The following is a 20888-nucleotide window of genomic DNA, read 5'->3' on the forward strand; positions in this document are numbered from 1 at the left end:
CTTTTACCTGTAAGGCGGGACTTCCTTTCTGCATCCATTGACCGTTAGACACTCCCATTCATTTAAATAGAAGTGACCCATCTCTGCTAAATAATCTCCAAAAATAACCATAGAATTACATGGAAATGGGAAGACAAGCAATTGAGTTTCCAAGTAAACCAATGGTAATAAGGAAGGCCAGAGAAAATAGATTTCTCTTCAAGCTCCAGCTATGATGAATTTCTTGTTGATTTGCTCAACGAAAAGAAATCATTCGAGACATTTTCAAAAACTATTTCAATTCCGCTGCTGGACAAGTTGACTGGCAGTATGAACAGGTATACAGTAGTTGTCAGTTAGAACAATACTGATGACAAGTTATTGTCATGTACGTCTATTTGTGTTGCTAATTTTTTATAAATCTCAATGTGTGCACTTTCAAGGGCCATTTTATGTGTATGCAACATTCATATTTGACACCACTAGACAGGTGTCTTAAGATTCACCCTGACATGAATCACTCCCTTTTAACTTACACAAAGTTTTATTTGTAAAGGTTACAAAATCCGTGGACTTCACCTCTGCCTTTATGAAGCTCTTGAGGTAAGCTTGATTCAGCAGTGATTCTGTCATGTGTTTTGTTCTGGATACATTTATTAGCTCTTTGATTATACAATTGTATGATTCACTGACCGCTGAAGCACATTGATGGTGTGAAATTCACTTTGCCAAGTGAACAATACTCCATTTGTTTCTCTTACACAGTCTCTCTCTCAAGGTCTTGGCATCATCTTTTTTAACTGCTGTTGTAAAACTCATCAGCTGAAACACACACACTCTTCTGCACTCGGCCTTAGCTCATTATTAACTGACTGGCACACTTGGATCCTATTCATTCTGAACTGCTTTAAATGTCAACACACACACACACACACACACACACACACAAACACACACACACGCAGGGTTTGATTACAGAACAGCGGTCAGCCACGTGGGTGTCTCCTGTGTTGTGTAACACACACCGTCTCACCTGTAGCCATAGTAATAGCACAGAGCTCATTTACGTGGTTTATTGTTTAGGGACTGAAGAGAGAGAAAGAGAGAGAGACACATACATTAAAGAGATCATATACAGCTGCCTGTCTGTATCAGGTTAGACTTGTTGGTTCCTGTCTTTAGGTAAATTGCAGGTGTTGGATCATATTGGAAACAGACTATGAGGACTTAATCTACAGGTGAGTGTTCAACTATACACACTTTTGGCTCTGAGGACTTCTAGAAAGAAACAGAAACTATAGTTTAACTAAGAATGTCCAACAGTGGATATGTATGCATTGGTTTTCTGAACCAACAAATGCTAAGCTTTTGGAGAGATTTTTTTTACTTAAAAAAATAAAATGGTATGCTTCCAAAAATATGCTTAATTTGGGCAAATTTCAGCTTCATTGGAAATACCGCACACTGATTTTTCTTTGTTTTCTTCAAAAATCATGTCTCATATTATATCTCAAATATACTCTTAACTGACACTGTTGTCTCCATGTTATCCAAGTACACTCACGTTCGTTAAAATTGAGTACATGTGTAAAAGAATAGAAGGATACAAACATAAAAGAAATATACACTGGTGGACAACAGTTTGGAATAATGTACAGATTTTGCTCTTATGGATAGGAAAGGGTACTTATATTCACCAAAGTGGCATTCAACTGATCACACTGTATAGTCAGGACATTAATAACATGAAAAACATACTATTACAATTTGAACATAATGTTCAGAACTTCTTCCCATAAGTCCTCCTGAGTCTTCTCTTTACTGTTGTACATGAAACTGGTGTTTAGCAGGTAGAACTCAATGAAGCTGTCAGCGGAGGACATGTGAGGCATCTATTTCTCAAACTAGAGACTCTGATGTACTTATCCTCTTGTTTAGTTGTACATCTGGTCTTCCACATCTCTTTCTGTCCTTGTTAGAGTCAGTTGTCCTTTGTCTTTGAAGACTTAAGTGTACAACTTTGTATGAAATCTTCAGTTTTTTGGCAAATTCAAGCATTGTATAACATTCATTCCTCAAAACAATGATTAACGGATGAGTTTCTAGAGAAAGCTGTTACTTTTTTGCCATTTTTGACCTAATATTGATCTTAAGACATGTCAGTCTATTGCACACTGTGGCAACTCAAAAACAAACACAAGGACAATGTTAAGCTTCATTTAACGAAGTTTAATAATAATAATGGCAAGTGATTTTCTAGTATCAAATGATCAATTTAGCCTGATTACTCAAGGATAAGGTGTTGGAGTGATGCTGCTGTCTAGATTTGATCAAAAATGTATTTTTTCAAATACTGATGGTGCTGCTTTATACATCAGTAATGTCCTGACCGTAATTTGTGTTTAGTTGAATGCCACATTGGTGAATTAAAATACCAATTTCCTTCCAAAATAGCAAATTCTGAACATTATTCCAAACTTATGGCCACCAGTGTAAAATGGAAATGTGCAAAATGTAAAAAAAATAAATATTAAAAAGCATCCCTGATACCCGATATACAACTCCCAGACATCTATTTGATGTGTGTGTTTACTTATAGAAGACATATTTATTGTTGTTTGCTCATCTGCAATACGTCCATAAGGTGGATGTCAATAAGATGTTTAGCAGATGTTAATTGGAATCAGAGATGTATGTGCTATCTGGGTTGATATTTTTTATATTAAAGTGTATTATGTGTGGAATGAGCAGACAAGTAGTGTAAAATATGATTGTAAACAAAGTATAATGGCAAAATTGTTGCTTGTGATGTAAATGAAGCACAGTCATAATTTGTGATTGAAATTGATAAATAATTATCACATGAATAATATAAAGTAAAACAATACAAATATATACATAAAGGCATTTGAAGAGTTAAATAATGAAGGCATGGCAAAACGTTTCCAAGGACATTTATATAATAAAAAGTAGTTGAAATCTGAACATCAACCCATGGTACATAAAATTGGCTGTGGAATAAAAAAAAAAAAACAACTGTTTTTATATTTTATAAAACTAAATGATTTCTGATCGAAGAGTCTGAATATAAACTCGCCAACTATCAGTTTAACCCAAGTATAGTTTAAGCATCTGCTTTGATGAATGTTTGCTTGCTTTGCACATGGTAGTATAGACATAGAAATATGCAAAAATATGAAAAGCATTTATTCCAACACAGGAGATGAAAGTGCATAATGTCACAGTGTTTAACAAAAAATACAAAAAAGCTATTTGCACTGTTGCTGCCTTGAAAATAAGTAGAACACAGTTCAGTGAACCTTTTGTGACATAACTGGGAATTGTGTGACACTATATGATGTATCGGCACCTGTCATTAAACAGCCTAGTACAGGCTGTTCATTTATATGTTAACAGTAACATAATTACGAAATAAAAAAGTACTGCACTTAAACATTAAACCAATGTTATGGTGAACAAACTGTACAATTAAAAATGTTTTAATACATTATATAGTTGACCCTTGCAAGTGCTGTTTTATTGTGCTCAAGGGCATAGATTCTAGGGGAGATGTGTGTGTGTGTGGGGGGTGGGGGAGTTAACCCCCAATAATCAAAATGAGCAAGTTTTACTAATTAAGAAAATGATTTTTGTGGTTTAGTTTCACTTTGGTTAGTGCTGTTTAGAGATTAACTTTAGTGGGTGAGACTTTGTGACTATAGCAGTTATGTTTTATCTACAGTAATAAACAGTGCAGTAAATGTAAGTCCAGTCGACCTGATGCAACACGAGCGTATGTGGAACCAGTGCCGTAACCACCATAGACACCTGTGTTCACTTGAGGGGAACTGACTTCATACATCGTCTAAACGTTGCGGGACACGCTCTATCATCGTTTGATTGCAGATTTCACTTTGATATTTTATAATCTGAAAAACACAATGACATTCATATTCAAAGGGTTGATTGTTTACTGTTGCATTAGCAACACAGAGGAGCTGTATTATCCTGAAGCCTGATGATTAAAAAATATTTAAAAAAATTATATGACAAGCTACTTGTGGCAAACAAATGGATTTAGCAATTAAGCTTTTCAGCTTTTTATGATTTCATACTAGTGCTAGGGAAAGTACTTTGAAACAGTAGCTTTACAAGCTTCAAGCTTCTCAGAATTTAAAGATTTGTACTTTAAATAGAGTTAAGCAATCTTTTTGAAGAACGACGTTAACTTCACTGAAAAATACTGTTTCATCTTCTCCGTGGAGGAAAAAAGTTTGGATGAAAAAAAATTATTGACTGCATACAAATTAAACAATTCAAATATTACAAATTGTTAGATCAAATAGTGTGTAAAGCAACTAAAGTATATATATATATATTTCTAAAGTAACACTGTCCAACAGCAACATTAGAAGATAAATGTCTGCGGGTCTGTAGGAGCATAACTCTTAACTCTACAAATACAATCTGTCCATCAGAAAAAACAATGAGCATGTCAGTTTGGCTGATAGTAATAAACTACATACATATACAGTATATATATATATATAAACACACTGAAATGATTATTTACATGAGCTTTCCGAACAAACCAATTTGTTATAATGGCTATGACTTTCCAAAGATACTCGAGAGCGTGGACATTTTAGACAAGTATATTTGCCTATTGGCTTAGATTGTTTGGCTATAAAGCATAGTACACAAAACAATATGGCAGTGATGCATTGTCTTGTCACACCACACTGTTAATCCTGGGAAAAAAATGCTTGTTATATGGGAAGCTACACTGTTTTGAAAATAGATGAGCTACCTTCATGGCACGCTACTGAAAAATGTAGTTCAATTAAATTAGCGTTATTACTCTAAATTACTCCTCAACACTCATACAGACAGAAATGTATCTCATTGTCTAGAGACAGGAGAGAGAAGATCACTTTAAGTTAAGATACAGTTGCAAAGAGTGTCATGTAATCTCTTTATTATAAACGACCTTTTTAGGATGGATTACCTGCTTACAAACCTATAAACAAGGTTTGCTTTGATTGATGTTAAGGCTGAAACATAATCTATGCAATAACGTGAACACGTCACTCAAAAAAAAATTATATATATATATATAGATATTTTTTGCTGCTTGCTCAATTTACATTTTGTCACAACTTGATTTCATTTTGTTCTGTCTATTCAAATTTGTAAAATGGAAGTTTACTTAATCCATTTTGAGTTGGGACTACATTAATATTTTTTGTGGTGTTAAAGTAGCATTAATGAAAGGAGATTTCCATTTCTCGATAGGGAGAATAAATGTTAAAATGAAGTATCATTTGATCTGTTTTTTGTACAAGATGAATATAAATATAAGTGCTTAATATTTTGTTTTGTTTATATTTAGGCTATATGCATATTAATCCAGATACATTTCAAATCTGTGTTTTCGAAATTTACTCTGTCCACACTGACGTTTTCAAGCTTTTTCCAAAAGCTGCTCATCCACACTAAAAACTTATGAAAACTCCTACATCCCCTTACTGTGCATGCGAAAAATGTACAGTCTGAAACGCAACTGTCCTTGTGTATCGCAGCCAGACAGCAATGCGGGGAAACTTCCCATTGCCTTTGAAGAAATGTAATGTGAAGGTTGTACAAAGTAACATTTATCTCTAACAATGGTATCAAGTTGAATATCAGCCACAACAATGCCGCTACAACATGGGCAGCCATCTTGATTGTTTTGGGTTGAATGGATCACATGACTGTATCACATGGCAACAAACACATTTTCTGTGGGGAATCATTTCCCCTGTCCACACTACAACATGAAGTCAGAATTTTCAAGTGCAACCACTTGGGAGAGCGTTTTCAAAATGTCTTAGTGTGGACGGAAGGCCAACATGTACATAAAATATGCATTTCAAACAAAAACATATTAGTGTGGACGTGGACGTTTAGGGGGTTACCATTATGGTGAAGAGTGGAGCTTAAGCTAACGATGAGGACAGGTAGATATCACACGTGAAATTGATTGCTCACTTTGTGGAGTAAACACTGTGCTAACCATAGCAAAGTAACTAAACTACACTCTCTAGTGTTTCCAACCAGCATGTATTAAGCATGCTTACATTAACTTTCACTAGTTAGTACATAAAGACATATAAGATATTTATTTGAGTTACATTGATACATATAAATGTGTTTGGTTTACTTAAACCAGGTTCTTTATACACAAAGTATTTGTGTTGAGATTACATAGCAATTTTAATTTACAAAAGCTCATTTCAAACATATGAAACCACTGTCCACGTTTGAATCAATTTCAGCCAAAGAGCAGTATTTTGAGTGCAGATGCGAATGCTTGGCCACCATATTGCTAATATGCAGTCTGGTTTAACACGTTCTTGTATTACCATGGTGGGAACAAACCTCAGCACTCAAGGGGGCGATAGAGTTACTTTCAAACATCTATGCCAATTAACTGGATGTGTTATTATTCAGGTAAGTTGAAATACATATATTGACTTTTACTTACTTGCTCAGCAATATTATCTTCAAACTGTTGCACCACCATGAAGGAGTTTATTGAAACATAGAAGTGGACAGTTAACACTAATCTTGCTATAGCACCCCTTGTGGCTACATTGAAAATGCAGCATGGTCTGACCCATTTCAGAAGTACAGTATGTTTCGATCCTAAGACTGTGGTTCTTAACTGGTGGGTCACGTCCCAAAAATGTGTTTCAGGCCTGTTTTGAGAAGCTCACAGGCAATTTGGAAATAAATGCTAAATCCCTCAAATTAAATGCAACTCACAGTATCATTTAGGGCTGTCGTACAATTATGCATAGTTAAAATAGGACAAAATATATAGGCTTATCGAGGAGGTAAATTAGGTCACTTTCTGTAGAAAAATCACACACAACCTTTCTATGCTTTTTAATGTCCCAGATACATTCTTGGATTTTCATGAACAGTGTTACTTCCCTGGCTGGATATTTTAATCTCCAATTCACATTTGAATCTCAGAAAACAATATATTTTGCTGACTTTTCAATATATGCAAATCTCACAGATCCCATTACAGCCTTCAATTTGCTCTCTGACCTTTTTCACTACAAACACATTCATGCACCTTCCATTGGTCTGTCCTCTCGTAATTGGCACCTAAATTTAGAGGTGTGTGTGTGTGTGTGTGTGTGTGTGTGTGTGTGTGAGCGTGTATTTATCACTTTGTGGGGACCAAATGTCCCCATAAGGATAGTAAAACCCGAAATTTTTGACCTTGTGGGGACATTTTGTTGGTCCCCATGAGGAAAACAGCTTATAAATCATACTAAATTATGTTTTTTGAAAATGTAAAAATGCAGAAAGTTTTCTGTGAGGGTTAGGTTTAGGGTTAGGGTTAGGTTTAGGGGATAGAATATAAAGTTTGTACAGTATAAAAACCATTATGTCTATGGAAAGTCCCCATAAAACATGGAAACACAACATGTGTGTGTGTGTGTGTGTGTGTGTGTGTGTGTGTGTGTGTGTGTTTGTGTGTGCGCGAAGCCTCATTTCCAACAGAAATAAATTCCCCTGGTTGAAATGGAATGGAACAGTAAATGCAGAAAGTGATCCATAAATAGGAAATTACACTGCATATTTCATACAAGTTCCTGTGTTGGTCATTTTCCTCCACCATGTCCTCTGCAGATGCCTGATGAAATATTTACTGTAACTAGAGACAATTACGAGAGAAAAGACTTGGCTCTTATTCTGGGTCACAAACAGGATGTCAGTGCTCTAACTTAGGCAATCCATATTCTAAAATTACACAGTATTATGTAGCTTGTTTTACTAAGCTGTATTTTTCAGTAGGACGTTCAAGGCAGAGCTGTTGCTAACACGACTTTTATCTGTACACAAATTAAACGTTGCTCTAGTGACTTTCAATCCAAGTACAATGACCAATATATCAACCACTACTTGTGACAATACCACCTCCGTGAGGAGGATTCAATCAGAGCTTCAGCAATCTGTGGATAGTGTATCATGAAAATGTAATTATTGTTGCTACATTTTTGCAAATGTATATATTATGTGGTTCCTTAAACGTATTGCTGCATTTCCGCTGTGAAATGTCCACTGTGTGGCGCTAAGGTCAACGAGTGTTAAATCAACAAAACCTAACTTCTGACCTAAAACCTTAAACCTATCCGATAATGTCATACAAAGCAAATGAGAGATGAAAAACAATATTGCTGAAGCAATCACATCATGTTGTGGTGCTTCTATGATACTATTGGCTCATGTGTCAAATCACTTGTTTTTCAGGACTTCACAAGCTCATCCGATGGATTGTTGCAATCACAAGTGCAACAATACATCGGATGAGCTACCGCTCAAGTTGATCACACTCGAACAGGCTTATATACCTACTTGCTTATGTAATGTAAATGTTAAAACATTTCATCTTACAAGTAATGCGCTATAGTCAAGTGTTTTGATGTCATAGGAACAGGGTGAAAAGTGTTTGTGAACTGACAATCAGCAGTTCTAACTGTGATTTGTTACAAAGGGATTGCTCTTGAAGCACCTCGAGTGTTCATCTCACCATGAAAGAGCAATGCAAAAATAGAACAAAATTTCATTGAACAAAATTGTGGTCTTGTGTAGTTTCACACTGCACTTTGGCTGAACACGAAAATTGGCTCTGTTAGAGTAGAATATGTCCCCTGAAGATTGTGTTCGAGAAGAATCCCTAAACGGAACACTACGTACCATAGAAGCAGAAATGTCCTTCACCAAAGGACAATGTGTCACATGTAGAGGAATAATGGTTCAGACAATTGATAATGTCCTTTTACAAAGACGCAGACGTCCTCTGAAGTGACCAATATGTACCCTAACTGGAGGAGTATGAACAAGCAAAGTATGTCTCATGGTTAAAGATCTGGGCTAGTAACCCAAAAGGTTGTGAGTTAAGATTGTGGAAGGGGTGATACATGACCTGGTGGATAACTGAGTTCCTCTGTCTCCATTGTGTATTTGATCAAGGCACTTAACCTTGGGTTGCTCCAGTGGGACTGTCCTGGTGATAATTGTTTTGAGAGTCACTTTGGAAAAGACAAATAACTAATTGACTTGGATGTTCTGTTAGGGCAGAACATTTCACATAACATCACCTGCCCACCATGAACAACCTCTGTGTCATTTTAAAACAAGAACAAACTAAGCTGAATGTTAAAAACTATACATTGTAAATACTGCAACTATAGTTTTTTAATTACTTCATACATAAGCAATATTTGGCAGATTGGTTGCCCAGACCAGTGAGATCAGACAAGTCACGAGACCACAGGGATAAGATCAGACCCTTAACACCAGACCAGTGAGATTAAGCCAGGAAGACCAGAAGTTGTGAGACCAGATCTGTGTGATCAAACCAGTTAGAGCAGGGCAGCATTTCCCCAAAACATCGTAAGCTTTAGTTGACCGTAGAGACCGTTGGCAGCAATGGTTTCTATGAGCAACTTAGGCTTACGATGCTTTTGGGAAATGCAGCCCAGAACAGTAAGATCAGGTTGTGAGCCCCTGCACATGTTTAAGTCAGTTTACCTTCGAATCGTACTGACGCTGACATATACGATATGACTTTACGACCCGGCGAATTTGTATGCAATCGCATGCATTTTTGCACTATTCTAGTTAAGACATAATTTACTCTTTTACTGACATTTTCCTCTTTATAAGCAATTACCAAAAAACGAACAACGACATTAAAGTCTTCGAGCGTACCTCATCTCGTTCAACCACACACACATCTTGAATTGAAGCCGATGGTGCCAGAATTTTTTTCGACAAATTTTAAAAATATCGGGAGTTCGTAAACTGCTCGCAAGCTGTTCAGTTCCAATCGTAATACTGATCACATGATGAAAGCCATGACCACATGAGCACATACAACTTACAAATTATTTATCCAGATAGGAAAAAATCGATCAGGAACTTACACGACAAAATCGCACTGTTTATGCTCGGCCTAAGACCACAGCAGTGAGATCAAGGGCATTATGGATAAATCTGCTAAGAGTACAATTTCAGTCTTAAGTGTGTGAAAATGTTATGGAGCCCCTTAAAGGACAATGCAGGTTTTTTTATTTTATGAAATAGTTTTGGGGGCCCTCACAATAGTTTGCGTTCCCTCGAAATAAGTTTACATAAGAGTAGCACGATGACTGTGCTATGTTGAAACCAGTCATTCTCCATCAAAATAAGATAGTGTTAGACTTACATGATAGTGGAATTTGAGCAAATAAGATTTGTAGTGAACAAGTGAAATCAAACAGCTAATTTAGCATTAATTGTTTTTATTTAATGAATATATTGAAATTCATTATTGTGGATGTATAGTAACATTGCACATTTGTAAATTTGATGGGCTACATGCCTAAGCTTTCAGAAGGCTGCAACAACTAATTGATCAAATCTAACGATCACTAAAACAATAAAAATCAATGATGAAAATAATCAACAACCAATTTCATTATGATTAGTTAGACATCTGCACTCTTGCATGGAGAACCTCCGTCAGTGACATCACTTTACAGTATTGAAAATGTATTTAAGTAGGAAAGAAAAGCCATTCAAACTTTCCACAGAGCTGCAATTGAAAAGAGCACAACCGAAGCACTTTATATCAAACGTTTTATAAAAAGCTCATAGTTTCGTGTGAGGTGTTTTTTCTTGATTCCTTCTGCTGTTTAATGTGCTTGAGAGATGTTGAACCCTGGCTCATAACTTAGATTTTTCTGATTTATTCTTATCTGTAAATATTATAAACTCAATGACATTTTACTTGAAATAGGTCTATTTAACGGAGCGATTCTACCAAATGGAGCACAATGTACAGAGAAAGGAACTGCATTAATTTAATCAATTTTATAATTTTTTTAAGAAAATATTAGTCATGTTGAACGTCAGATTTACCTGTAAATTGAACTGTGTCTAATTTAAATTGTATGTGTAATGCAAGCAATAATTTAGGAACAGTGACTAATGGGATTACAACAAAGAGTTTCATATAATTTAAATTAGTGATTTAAATTGCCATTTATTTTTATTTTCATATAGTAGCAGACACTTACACATTTAACATTTTTGTAGCCTTCAATTTGCACAATGTTTGTATGTACACAATAGGCAAGCTGTGGAATAATGTTTAATATACAGCAAATAAAATTGCAGGCCCACTATTGGCTGACTCAGTGATGGAGGGTTACCATTTTGGGTAGACATCACTGTAGTCCTCATTTCACAAAACTAAAGTGTCACCTCAATCAGAACTTAAGAATTAGGCTTAGACTTTGCTGAAAGTTGCTTTTAGCTTCTTTGTAAAAAGCTTTAACTGCTAAACAAGACCTACTTTTTGCTAAATATCTTTTATACATGACATCAGACTAGTAAGAGCACAATGCTTAAATCAGATCTGACCAGTTAGACCGGACCAGTGAGATCAGATCACAACAGCAGTGAGATCAGACCCTTAATACCTTAATGAGATCAAACTTGTAAGACCAGACTAGTGAGAGCAGACCAGTGAGAGTAGACCAATAACAATAGGCCAGTAAGGCCAGACCAGTAACATCAGACCACTGAGATCAACCCCAGAGATTACATCTGTGAGATCAGACCAGTATGACCAGACCAATAACATCAGACCAGTGAGATCAGACCCTAGAGACCACATGTGTGAGATCAGACCAGTAAGACAAGACCAATTACATCAGACCAGTGAGATCAGACCCTAGAGACCACATGTGGTGGGCTGCTGTGGCTCAGTTGGTAGAGCAGGTCGGACACTAATCGCAGGACTGGTGGTCCGAATCCCAGCCCACATGACTCCACATGCCGAAGTGTCCTTGCGCAAGACACTGAACCCAAAGTTGCTCCCAATATCAGGCTAGCGCCGTTGGTGTATGAATGTGTGAATGTGTTACAGTGTAAAGCGCTTTGAATATCGTTAAGGTTAAAAAGGTGCTATGTAAGTGCAGACCATTTACCATGTCTGAGATCAGACTAATTATATCAGATCAGTAATACCAGACCAGTAAGACCAGAACAACAAGATTAGACTACTGAGACCACTGAGCACCTTTGATACCACATATGTGCGATCAGACCACTGAGATAAAACAGATGATATCAGAACAGTAAGTCTAGACCAGTGATATCAGACCTTTGAGACCACAAGTGTGAGATCAGACCAGGTCAATGACATCAGACCAATGATACCAGACCAGTGAGGTCAGACCAGTGAGATCAGACCCCTGAGAACAGACCAGTGACAACAGGTCAAGTTGTAAGTTACAGTATGTACTCTGAAGTTGCTATATTTTAATGATATAGTTTATGTAAACTAGCATAGGAAACTAGAGTCATGAACTCTCTTGACCTCTCTGTTATCTGGAAGGGTTTACTGGAATAGTGGCGGTATGTTTGTGCGTCTGAAGATTATTATGTATTCATTTCCAGATAAGCAAAGGTCTGTACGTGACCATGAAACTAACCTTTCCCACTAGTACCAATTAACACTACCTCAGAGTCCTTTTAATTCTTCTGCTCTGCTTACAACACACCAGTCCCATGACACACACAGAAACACACACACTCATCTGTTCTTTATAGAACTGTTCAAGGCGTTAGAACAAGTATATGACCACTTTTTAGTCTTTTAAAATCTGTTTTTCTGTGTGAAGCAGTGAAGTCTTGTTAAAGTGACTGAGGGACTGCAGTATTTGTGGTGTGAATACATGAAGACAACAGTGTGTGAATGTGTGATTAATTGGTGTTTCTGTAGGGCGAGAGTGAGCGTGTGAACATGGGTCCCGTAGGCTTTCCATACCAACTCTGTCTACACAGACCCCTTATATGTGAAGACATCAAAAACAGCACATCCTTACTGTAGTTCAATGAGAAATGAGCATAGAGTAATGTGTATAGTGCATGAAATACATGAATCTATTTCTTAATCAATATTTTTTCTCTAAACATCCTTAAAACAAGATCCATTTCAATGTACTTTTTGTAAGACAAGATGTGCTTTCAGAGAACAGATCATTATATTTAATCGAATAAACTCGCAATTGCAAGATATAAACTCACAATATTGACTTTTTCTCACAATTCATTCTTTCTCTTACCTTTTAATGTTTGTATTCCATGGCTGTATCTAGGTATCATATTTAAAAGCCCCATGGTTTGGTGAACACAATTTTCTTTCCTGTTTTGATGTACATCCCCTAATAGCACACATACATCACCCAAACATCTGTTTGATGTGTGTGTTTACATCTGGAAGACTTATTTATTAGGTTGTTTGCTCAGCTGCAAAACCTTTCCTCTCAGATGTCAGTAAGACATTCAGCAGATGTCTTTGAGACGTTTATGATTTAGAATGTTTGTAAATCTGATCTTTTTAAGATGTTTAGCAGATGTTAATTGGAATGTGATGTTTTCCAGATAAAAAGATCTAAAACAGACATCTCGGAGATGTACGTGTTCTATCTGCCTTCAAAAGGGTTTGTCCTTTTTTAAGTTTTATTTTTTTTAACAGCCAATTGCCCTTACTACTGCATGTTAGGCAGGAGGTATTAGTACATTCTCATTCTAGAGTGTTTTATTGGGTAAAAATGCTTCAACAAACTATGTATATCAGCTATATTTTCCCAGAAGAGACAGACTGTAAATTGTAATGACTTTTAGGGAGTACACTAGCATATACATGACCTCAGAGCTAACACACATAGATTAAAAAGCCACAAAACAAAAGCCAAAACTTTTAATGAGGTTTAAAAGTGTGATTGTTTCAGCTGAGCAGTGTATTTTGTATGAGGATGGAGTGAGATGTCTTCATCAACCCACTCTGAAAACAATCACTGCATTGTGGCTGCTAATGAAAATGCCTGTGGTCTGATTTCTGCTACTGCACATGTTTGAATTAAACACTGTTGATGTGAACCTGATGTTAGATGGTTTCAGTGTAATGAGAAACTCTGTTTATTTCTAAAACACCCACTCTCAGATCAAACTGAATGATCTGATTATCGTTTTCCCATCATGACGTCTGTTGGTGGTCGTTAGAAATTATTCTCCTTGACAGACTAAAATAACATTGGACCTGAAGCCAATACAGTTCACTTAATCTTAGAAAAAAGTAATGGTGTGAAGAAATGGCTAATTGGTTCCATTGCAGTAGCTTAAGTTTATATCCAACAAAGACCCAAATTAGGCCTTGGGCATTGTGATTTGTTAATAGACTGTTTGTCAATAATAAATGTCCTTCTTTTTTCTCTATAGGGGTAACATATTTAATATTCCCATAGCAACGCATCAAGCTACTGATAATGAGTCTCTGGACGCAACTCAGACTGTTACTGTGGAAGAACTTTACTCTCCGGAGGAGACAGAAGGTATATAAATATGCACACACACACCGATGCACGCACGCACAAACACACACACGTGCGCGCACACACACACCTATCATCGTCTCATGTGTTAGAGATTGTGGCTGCCCAAGAAAACTGCTTTAAATTCCATTTGGGTCATCAACTTTTTTTAAAGAGCTTTAGACACAGGCTCAAGTGCTTAAACCTGCTCTATAATTTTGAGTCACTTCCTCCCTGAAACACATTTTTATTTTTATTCACTGAAGTAAAAAGGAAAGCATTTAAATGATTATACCAGCCAACATTTAAATGATTACATTATAATTATAATATTAGAAAGCTGAGACTTCCTTTCTTACTCTGCTCTCTTGAGGTCATTCCATAGCATCTCTATTGGGTAAAGTTCTGGGCTCTGATTGGCCATTCCAAAAGGTGGATTACATTTTTTTAAGTCATCCTTTAGTGGATTTCCTTTGATGTTTATGATCATTGTCCTGCCACATCACCCAAATTCTACTTAGCTTCAGCTTGTGCACAGCCACCCTGACATTATCCTATAGGATATCTTAATTAACCTAAAATCTCAATTCATTTTTAACTCGATGATGGCAAGTGTTCCAGGCCCAGAAGCAGCAAAGCAGCTCCAAATCATTATGCTCCCTTCACCGTACTTCATCGTTAGGATGATGTTTTCATGTTGGTATGCGGTGCACTTTTTACGGCATATGTAAAAAGTGTCCCAAACAATTGAACCTTAGCTTAATCAGTCCACAAACATTTTTCCTAGTAGTGTTGTGGAGTGTCAGGGTGGTCTTTGGCAAACTTCAGGGACGCAGCAATGTTTTCGTTGGAATGCAGCGGCTTCCTTCGTGGTGTCCTACCATAGACACCATGCCTGTTTAATGTTTTCCATATTGTAGATTCGTTAACAGAGATGTTAACCAGTTTCAATGATTCCTTGAAATCTTTAGCTGTCACTCAAGTATTCCTTTTTACCTCATTGAGCATTCTGCGGTGTGCCCTTTGAGTCATCTTGGCTGGAAGGCCACTTAAAGGAAGAGGAGCAACAGTCCTAAATTGTATCCAGTGTAGCGTATTTAGGGGTTTCAATGAAAGATCACTAACTGGTTAGTTTAGCGGTGTTGTGTTATGCTATTAGCTTAGCTGTACTGTGTTTACAATATGGCGTTAACAGGTTGCGCATGCATGGTAAATTGCCCCAGAAATGACTCTTTAGGACTTCTTGTGAACTTTTGTCGCCATAGCAACCAACACCAGCGATTTGTGATCTGGGTCAACACTAATGAAAACAGTTTAATCGATGCATATGAACGTCAGCACGTTCCACAATGCACAGTAATCAGTTAAAGTTCCCAGATTCTCACACCAATATATGGTATGTAGCAAATTTGGTATGATAAATGTCCACTGCATGGGTTAAAGTGTTGTGTACATTACCATTATTTGTAAGGGAAACAGCATGTGTGAGCTAGGAATTAAATTCCTATTTCTACATTTCTAGGAAATTTATATCGGAATCAGTTGCGTTTGACAACCGTTATAATTGAGATAAATGACAAATAACTAGGCTATTTGTCTGAATAAATTATCCACCATTAAATCATAATACAACGTCTCGTTGTATCAGCTCACTATTTTTACTGTAGGGAATTAGCTTTAATAAGATAATTATGATTAATTCTCTTATTGGAGTAATATTATCCTCATTTCTTATTGACAATAATATTCCACATGTAGGTATAGCTTTGAAATATTTTAGAAACAGGGATGCAATTATTTATCAAAATATACCACAGTCAAAATATATTTAAAAGGGAAACATGAATAATTAATCATAACTCTTTATAATTAATTTTGAACATTTGGATCGGTTAATAGAATCAACTTGATCGTCCAGCAAACACTCAGTATTGATCGTCTATCAATTCTCAGAAAGGATATTTTTCATAGCCACACAAGAATAACTCTTTCGTATCATGTAGCTGTGATCGAATTGTTAAATTAATGTTGATTTACAAGCAGACTAGAATCAATTCACAAGAATGTACACAAAAGTTTATTTAACTAAAATACGAACACATAACTAATCTAAACAAAAACATACACACAAAATCACTCACACATGGGAAAGGGAAAATAAAATGAAACTGGAACAAAATAGGGGAAATGCAGTTATGAAAAGAGTCATTGTTGACCATCTGAGAGGACCATCCATTTCTTAATTTTAGGCTTGAGTGTTGGTGGTGTAGTGGTCTAAAGCACATAACTGATAATCAGAATGTTGTCGGTTCGATCCCACAGCCACCACCATTGTGTCCTTGAGCAAGGCACTTAACTCCAGGTTGCTCTGGGGGGACTGTCCCTGTAATAAGGGCTTTGTAAGTCGCTTTGGATAAAAGCATATGCCAAATGCATAAATGTAAATGTTAATTTAAAAGCACCTTTTGTTACAAAGGGGTTTACCTCTTATTCTAAAACTAATCTAGTTAGTTACTGGTACGATTATTGCTATTGTCTTGGCTGTTGCAAGAGCGCCCTGATGAAGTCGCAGGAGAAAGGCTTGATGGTTCCTTGAGTTGATGGTGTTGAAGTTGCAACCAATTTCTTCCTCGTTTAATTAAGAAATTAGGATGAACTGATGTGTTCATTGACTCTATGGTAGATGTTGCACATGGCTTGAGGTGTTGAGGCCTGCCGGCCTGTGACCTCGGGGTCAGCACGACCAGCAGCAGAGGGAAGAGAGTGTAAGGGGAAAGACAGTCCCTCCTCTCGTGTCTGGCTTGACCAATGACAAAGGTGCAATTTCCAAGTGGGAAATGTTCCTTTGTTTGGAAGCTGACTCATTTGCACATGGGGTTAGTTTAAGCCCATTTATGCTCTGATTAATAAAGCAAGCATACAATGCATGCTGTCAGAATTATATATATACCATTCACACAAGGATTCATTTGGTAGGAAACATGATACTAAATGATTTTACATTAGCTGAAAGTCCTGTAATAAGTCATGCATAAAACAGTTTACAGTACAAAAATACTTTACAAGACAGTAATTATCCTATACACAATGTCCTGTGGATATACATGTGAATTTATGGACAGTTTTCTATAATGTAATGATGAAAAGTCTGTTGTTCTGTGCTTTGAGTCCATTTCTTATGGGGGGAAAGATTGCTCTGGCATGCAGCTAACCTCCCAAACTTGGAATGTAAAGGCTTGATAATGATCAGTGGGGGAGCAGACATAACAGAGTTGGCTTGGGCCTACTTGGACCTTTGCTGGTTGCTTGTCATCTGTTTGCTTATTCATTTAATAATGAATAATTGTGTGTCTGATTGGTCCAGATGCTACACCAATTATAGACAATTTGTCTAACTGTGAACAGAGGAATATCTAAGATCTTCGTGATAAATGTGTAACCCTTTTTGGCTTCATGCAAAGCAACAATTCTTGATCGTAGCTCTTTTTTGCTAGGCAAGGTGCATGTCACCAGATGCTTTTTTTCAATAGCAAACTCAAAATGTTTGAGTAATTTTTGTAAGTCAGAGTAGCTCTAACCCATACCTAGAATGTCATTTCATAGATTGTATACCAGGTTTGCCAACTCCTAACGCTGATCAGCTTTTGTTACCACCATTATTCTAGAGGTTGACATATTATTTCCAACCTACACTGTGAATGTTTGAATTGTGTATTCAATATGTACAAGAACAATACAATAATGTGTGTGTTATTAGTTTAAACAGATTGGGTTTGTTCATTATTGTAACTTAGATGAAGTTCAAGTAAGATTTTAAGACAAAATCAAAACACATACACATATATTCAGGCAGTGTGATGAGTGATGTGTTGTTTTTGAAGGAATACGAGACTCTGCTTGACCTGGAACAGGTGTGTGTAAGAGTGAGCAGATGTCTTTGGTCTTTAGAGATTGGTCTTTAGAGAAGTACATTTACAAGAGCTGCTAGACACACACACACACACACACACACACACACACATACACACACACACACACACACACACACACACACAACATTGGCTGTCACCTACGAGTCCTGCTAGAGAGGTGGACTAATGATGAATGAATCTCTGTTACTTCCACAAAGACAGGAACCCAGAAAATAGTGTGCTCTAATTTCAAACATAGTAGTAATGCAAGTGATAAGCATAATCATTTCAGTGGTAAGTAGCATAATTCCAGGGGTAACCATCATAATGGTGGTAAGCATAAAGCTAGTGGTGGGTAGTGTAATTAATTATTAGCTAGCGGTGGGCAGTTTCATGCCCGTGGTGGGAAGACCGGGCACATATATGCCTTCCTTCTTCAAAAAATACACATACAAATAAAAAAAAAACAAAAAAAACCAATATGGACCAATTATACCATCAATCCAGAATTTCAAATGCGTACAGTACTTGTCTCTCTTGTGACTTAAGCTAGTTTAGGAAACAGTGTGATTGGACAGGCTAATTTTGGGAGATTGTGTGGTTGGATGTGCTAATTTTTTAAAGACGGTGTAATTGGACAGGCTCATTTTGAGGGATGGTGTGACTGGACAGGTGCATTTTCGAGGACAGTGTGATTGGACAGGCTCGTGTAAGTACAATTGGATATGTTCATTTTGAGCGAGAGTGCAATTGGGCAATGATTTTGGTAGACGGTGTGATTGGACAGGCTCATTTTGGGGGACAGTGTGATTGGACATGCATTTTGGGGAACAGCATGATTGGGCAGGATCATTTTGGGGGACAGTGTGATTGGACAGTGATTTTGTGAGACAGTGTGATTGGACAGGCTCAAGGGGACAAAATCATTGGACAGGCTCATTTTGTGTGAATGGACAGACACATAAGTATAGAGAATCCAATTGGACAGTGATATTGGGAGGCCTTAGGAGAGTCTGTTTGTGTGATTGGCTGATTTATGAGTGTGCTTACAGACTGACTTTCTGCTGAACACTGTATGTTTAACAGCCCTCATTCATGTCAAGGGCTCACGCTCACCCACACTGCCCCAGTTGGGTGGAGATTGCACTTGATTTGAAAATGGCCTCTGATGGAGCTCTTATGTTGCTTGAAACTGATGGCTTGATCTTCCATTGCAAGAGAGAGAGAGAGAGTTTGTTTGAATCAAAGAGTAGCCTATTCAAAACGAAGTAGCCTATTCAAAACAAGAACTTATTGTCACGAAAAAGCATCCAGATTGTACGGAAATATGAATGTGTTTGATAAAAGACTTCACTGATGTCTCAAGTCCAATTAGCACATTTAGCATGTAAACTAGTGAGCTTAAGCAGTCCCTAGACCCATGTCATTATCTCATCAGTCTCATGCTCACCTATTTAATGCACTTCTAATGACACCCACTCAAATGAATGGAGCCTGATGACTGCACAGAGAGGCAGGTAAGACGATGAGAGGTGAGAGTTGAAGACAGATAACACTGTGTAACACAATTTTTGTTCCTGGGTAGTAAGTGTTATTTTCTAATAGCATATGCCTCAAAAGTATAGAAAATATATATTATTCCCCACACACTTTGCTTTTGTGACCAGGACAGTGATATTTTGAAATGTACCTATTTCCAATGAGAAAACATAAAGAAAAAATTGTGAATTAATTCATATAAAGTTATATAAAAACAACATATGAATCCAAATTAACATGTATTTATACTAAAGTAATACCAAAATGACTTCAAAAGATTTAGAAGTGAGTAGTTTTTTGAGATTTATGATTATAATGTAAATCACTTTCATGAATCAGCCCCCAAATGTAGTCTCCCATCATGTTCTCGTTATACTGTCCTTGGTAGCGGCATTCAAAGTCCAGTATATCCTTTTGGAAGTGCTTGCCTTGCTCCTCGGAGTTCGCTGGATGAGCCTCAAGAATAAGGAACCACTGCGACAAAGGTTTTCCAAGCTGCTTTCTCCTTACTAGTGAGCTTCTTGGGCAATTCATTCCACTCCGGGACCTTCTTTATCTATGGTCTGACAAAGACACCGGCTTTGAATTTTGCCTCAGACTCAAGATGGCGCCGAGTATGGCTGCTGCATTGCGAGCTCTGACACAACTCTGCAGTTTATTGTTTGTTTTGTTTACAGTTTTTTTTGTCTTGGATGTTGTCTGCCTTATTGTATATGACAGACAAATGCTTTTGGACATTGGTTCTGCAATTACATACCGAAAACCGGACTTAAAATTCCTCAATACCGACCCGCTGTTTACAAACACATCAGCGGAGCCCTTTGTCTGGGCTGCCCGGCCACGTAACGCAGAAGGAAAAAGGGGGAAAAGTGCCGCCGTTCTCATCAGAGTAAGACGTCGCACAAATCGATCCCCGCTACCCAGTATACTACTGGCAAATGTTCAGTCTCTGGACAACAAGCTCTGCGAGCTGAGAGCGTGGACCTCTTTCCAACAAGAGACGAGGGTCTGCTGCATTATCTGCCTTACGGAA

General features: G+C 37.2%; 1 protein-coding gene across 1 annotated transcript in view; it reads left to right on the plus strand.

Annotated features, from left to right (window-relative positions):
- The first annotated feature begins 1072 nt into the window (after positions 1 to 1072).
- LOC127658362 (phospholipid-transporting ATPase ABCA1-like) overlaps positions 1073 to 20888 on the plus strand; it is a 191370-nt gene continuing 171554 nt past the window's right edge. The window contains exons 1-2 of the mRNA XM_052147617.1: positions 1073 to 1217; positions 14314 to 14426. Coding sequence (XP_052003577.1) covers positions 14361 to 14426 — 66 coding nt within the window. The 5' untranslated portion in view covers positions 1073 to 1217; positions 14314 to 14360. The remainder of the gene's footprint in view (positions 1218 to 14313; positions 14427 to 20888) is intronic.

The sequence above is a fragment of the Xyrauchen texanus genome, chromosome 2, assembly GCF_025860055.1.
Source record: "Xyrauchen texanus isolate HMW12.3.18 chromosome 2, RBS_HiC_50CHRs, whole genome shotgun sequence".
NCBI classification, from domain to species: Eukaryota; Metazoa; Chordata; class Actinopteri; order Cypriniformes; family Catostomidae; genus Xyrauchen; species Xyrauchen texanus.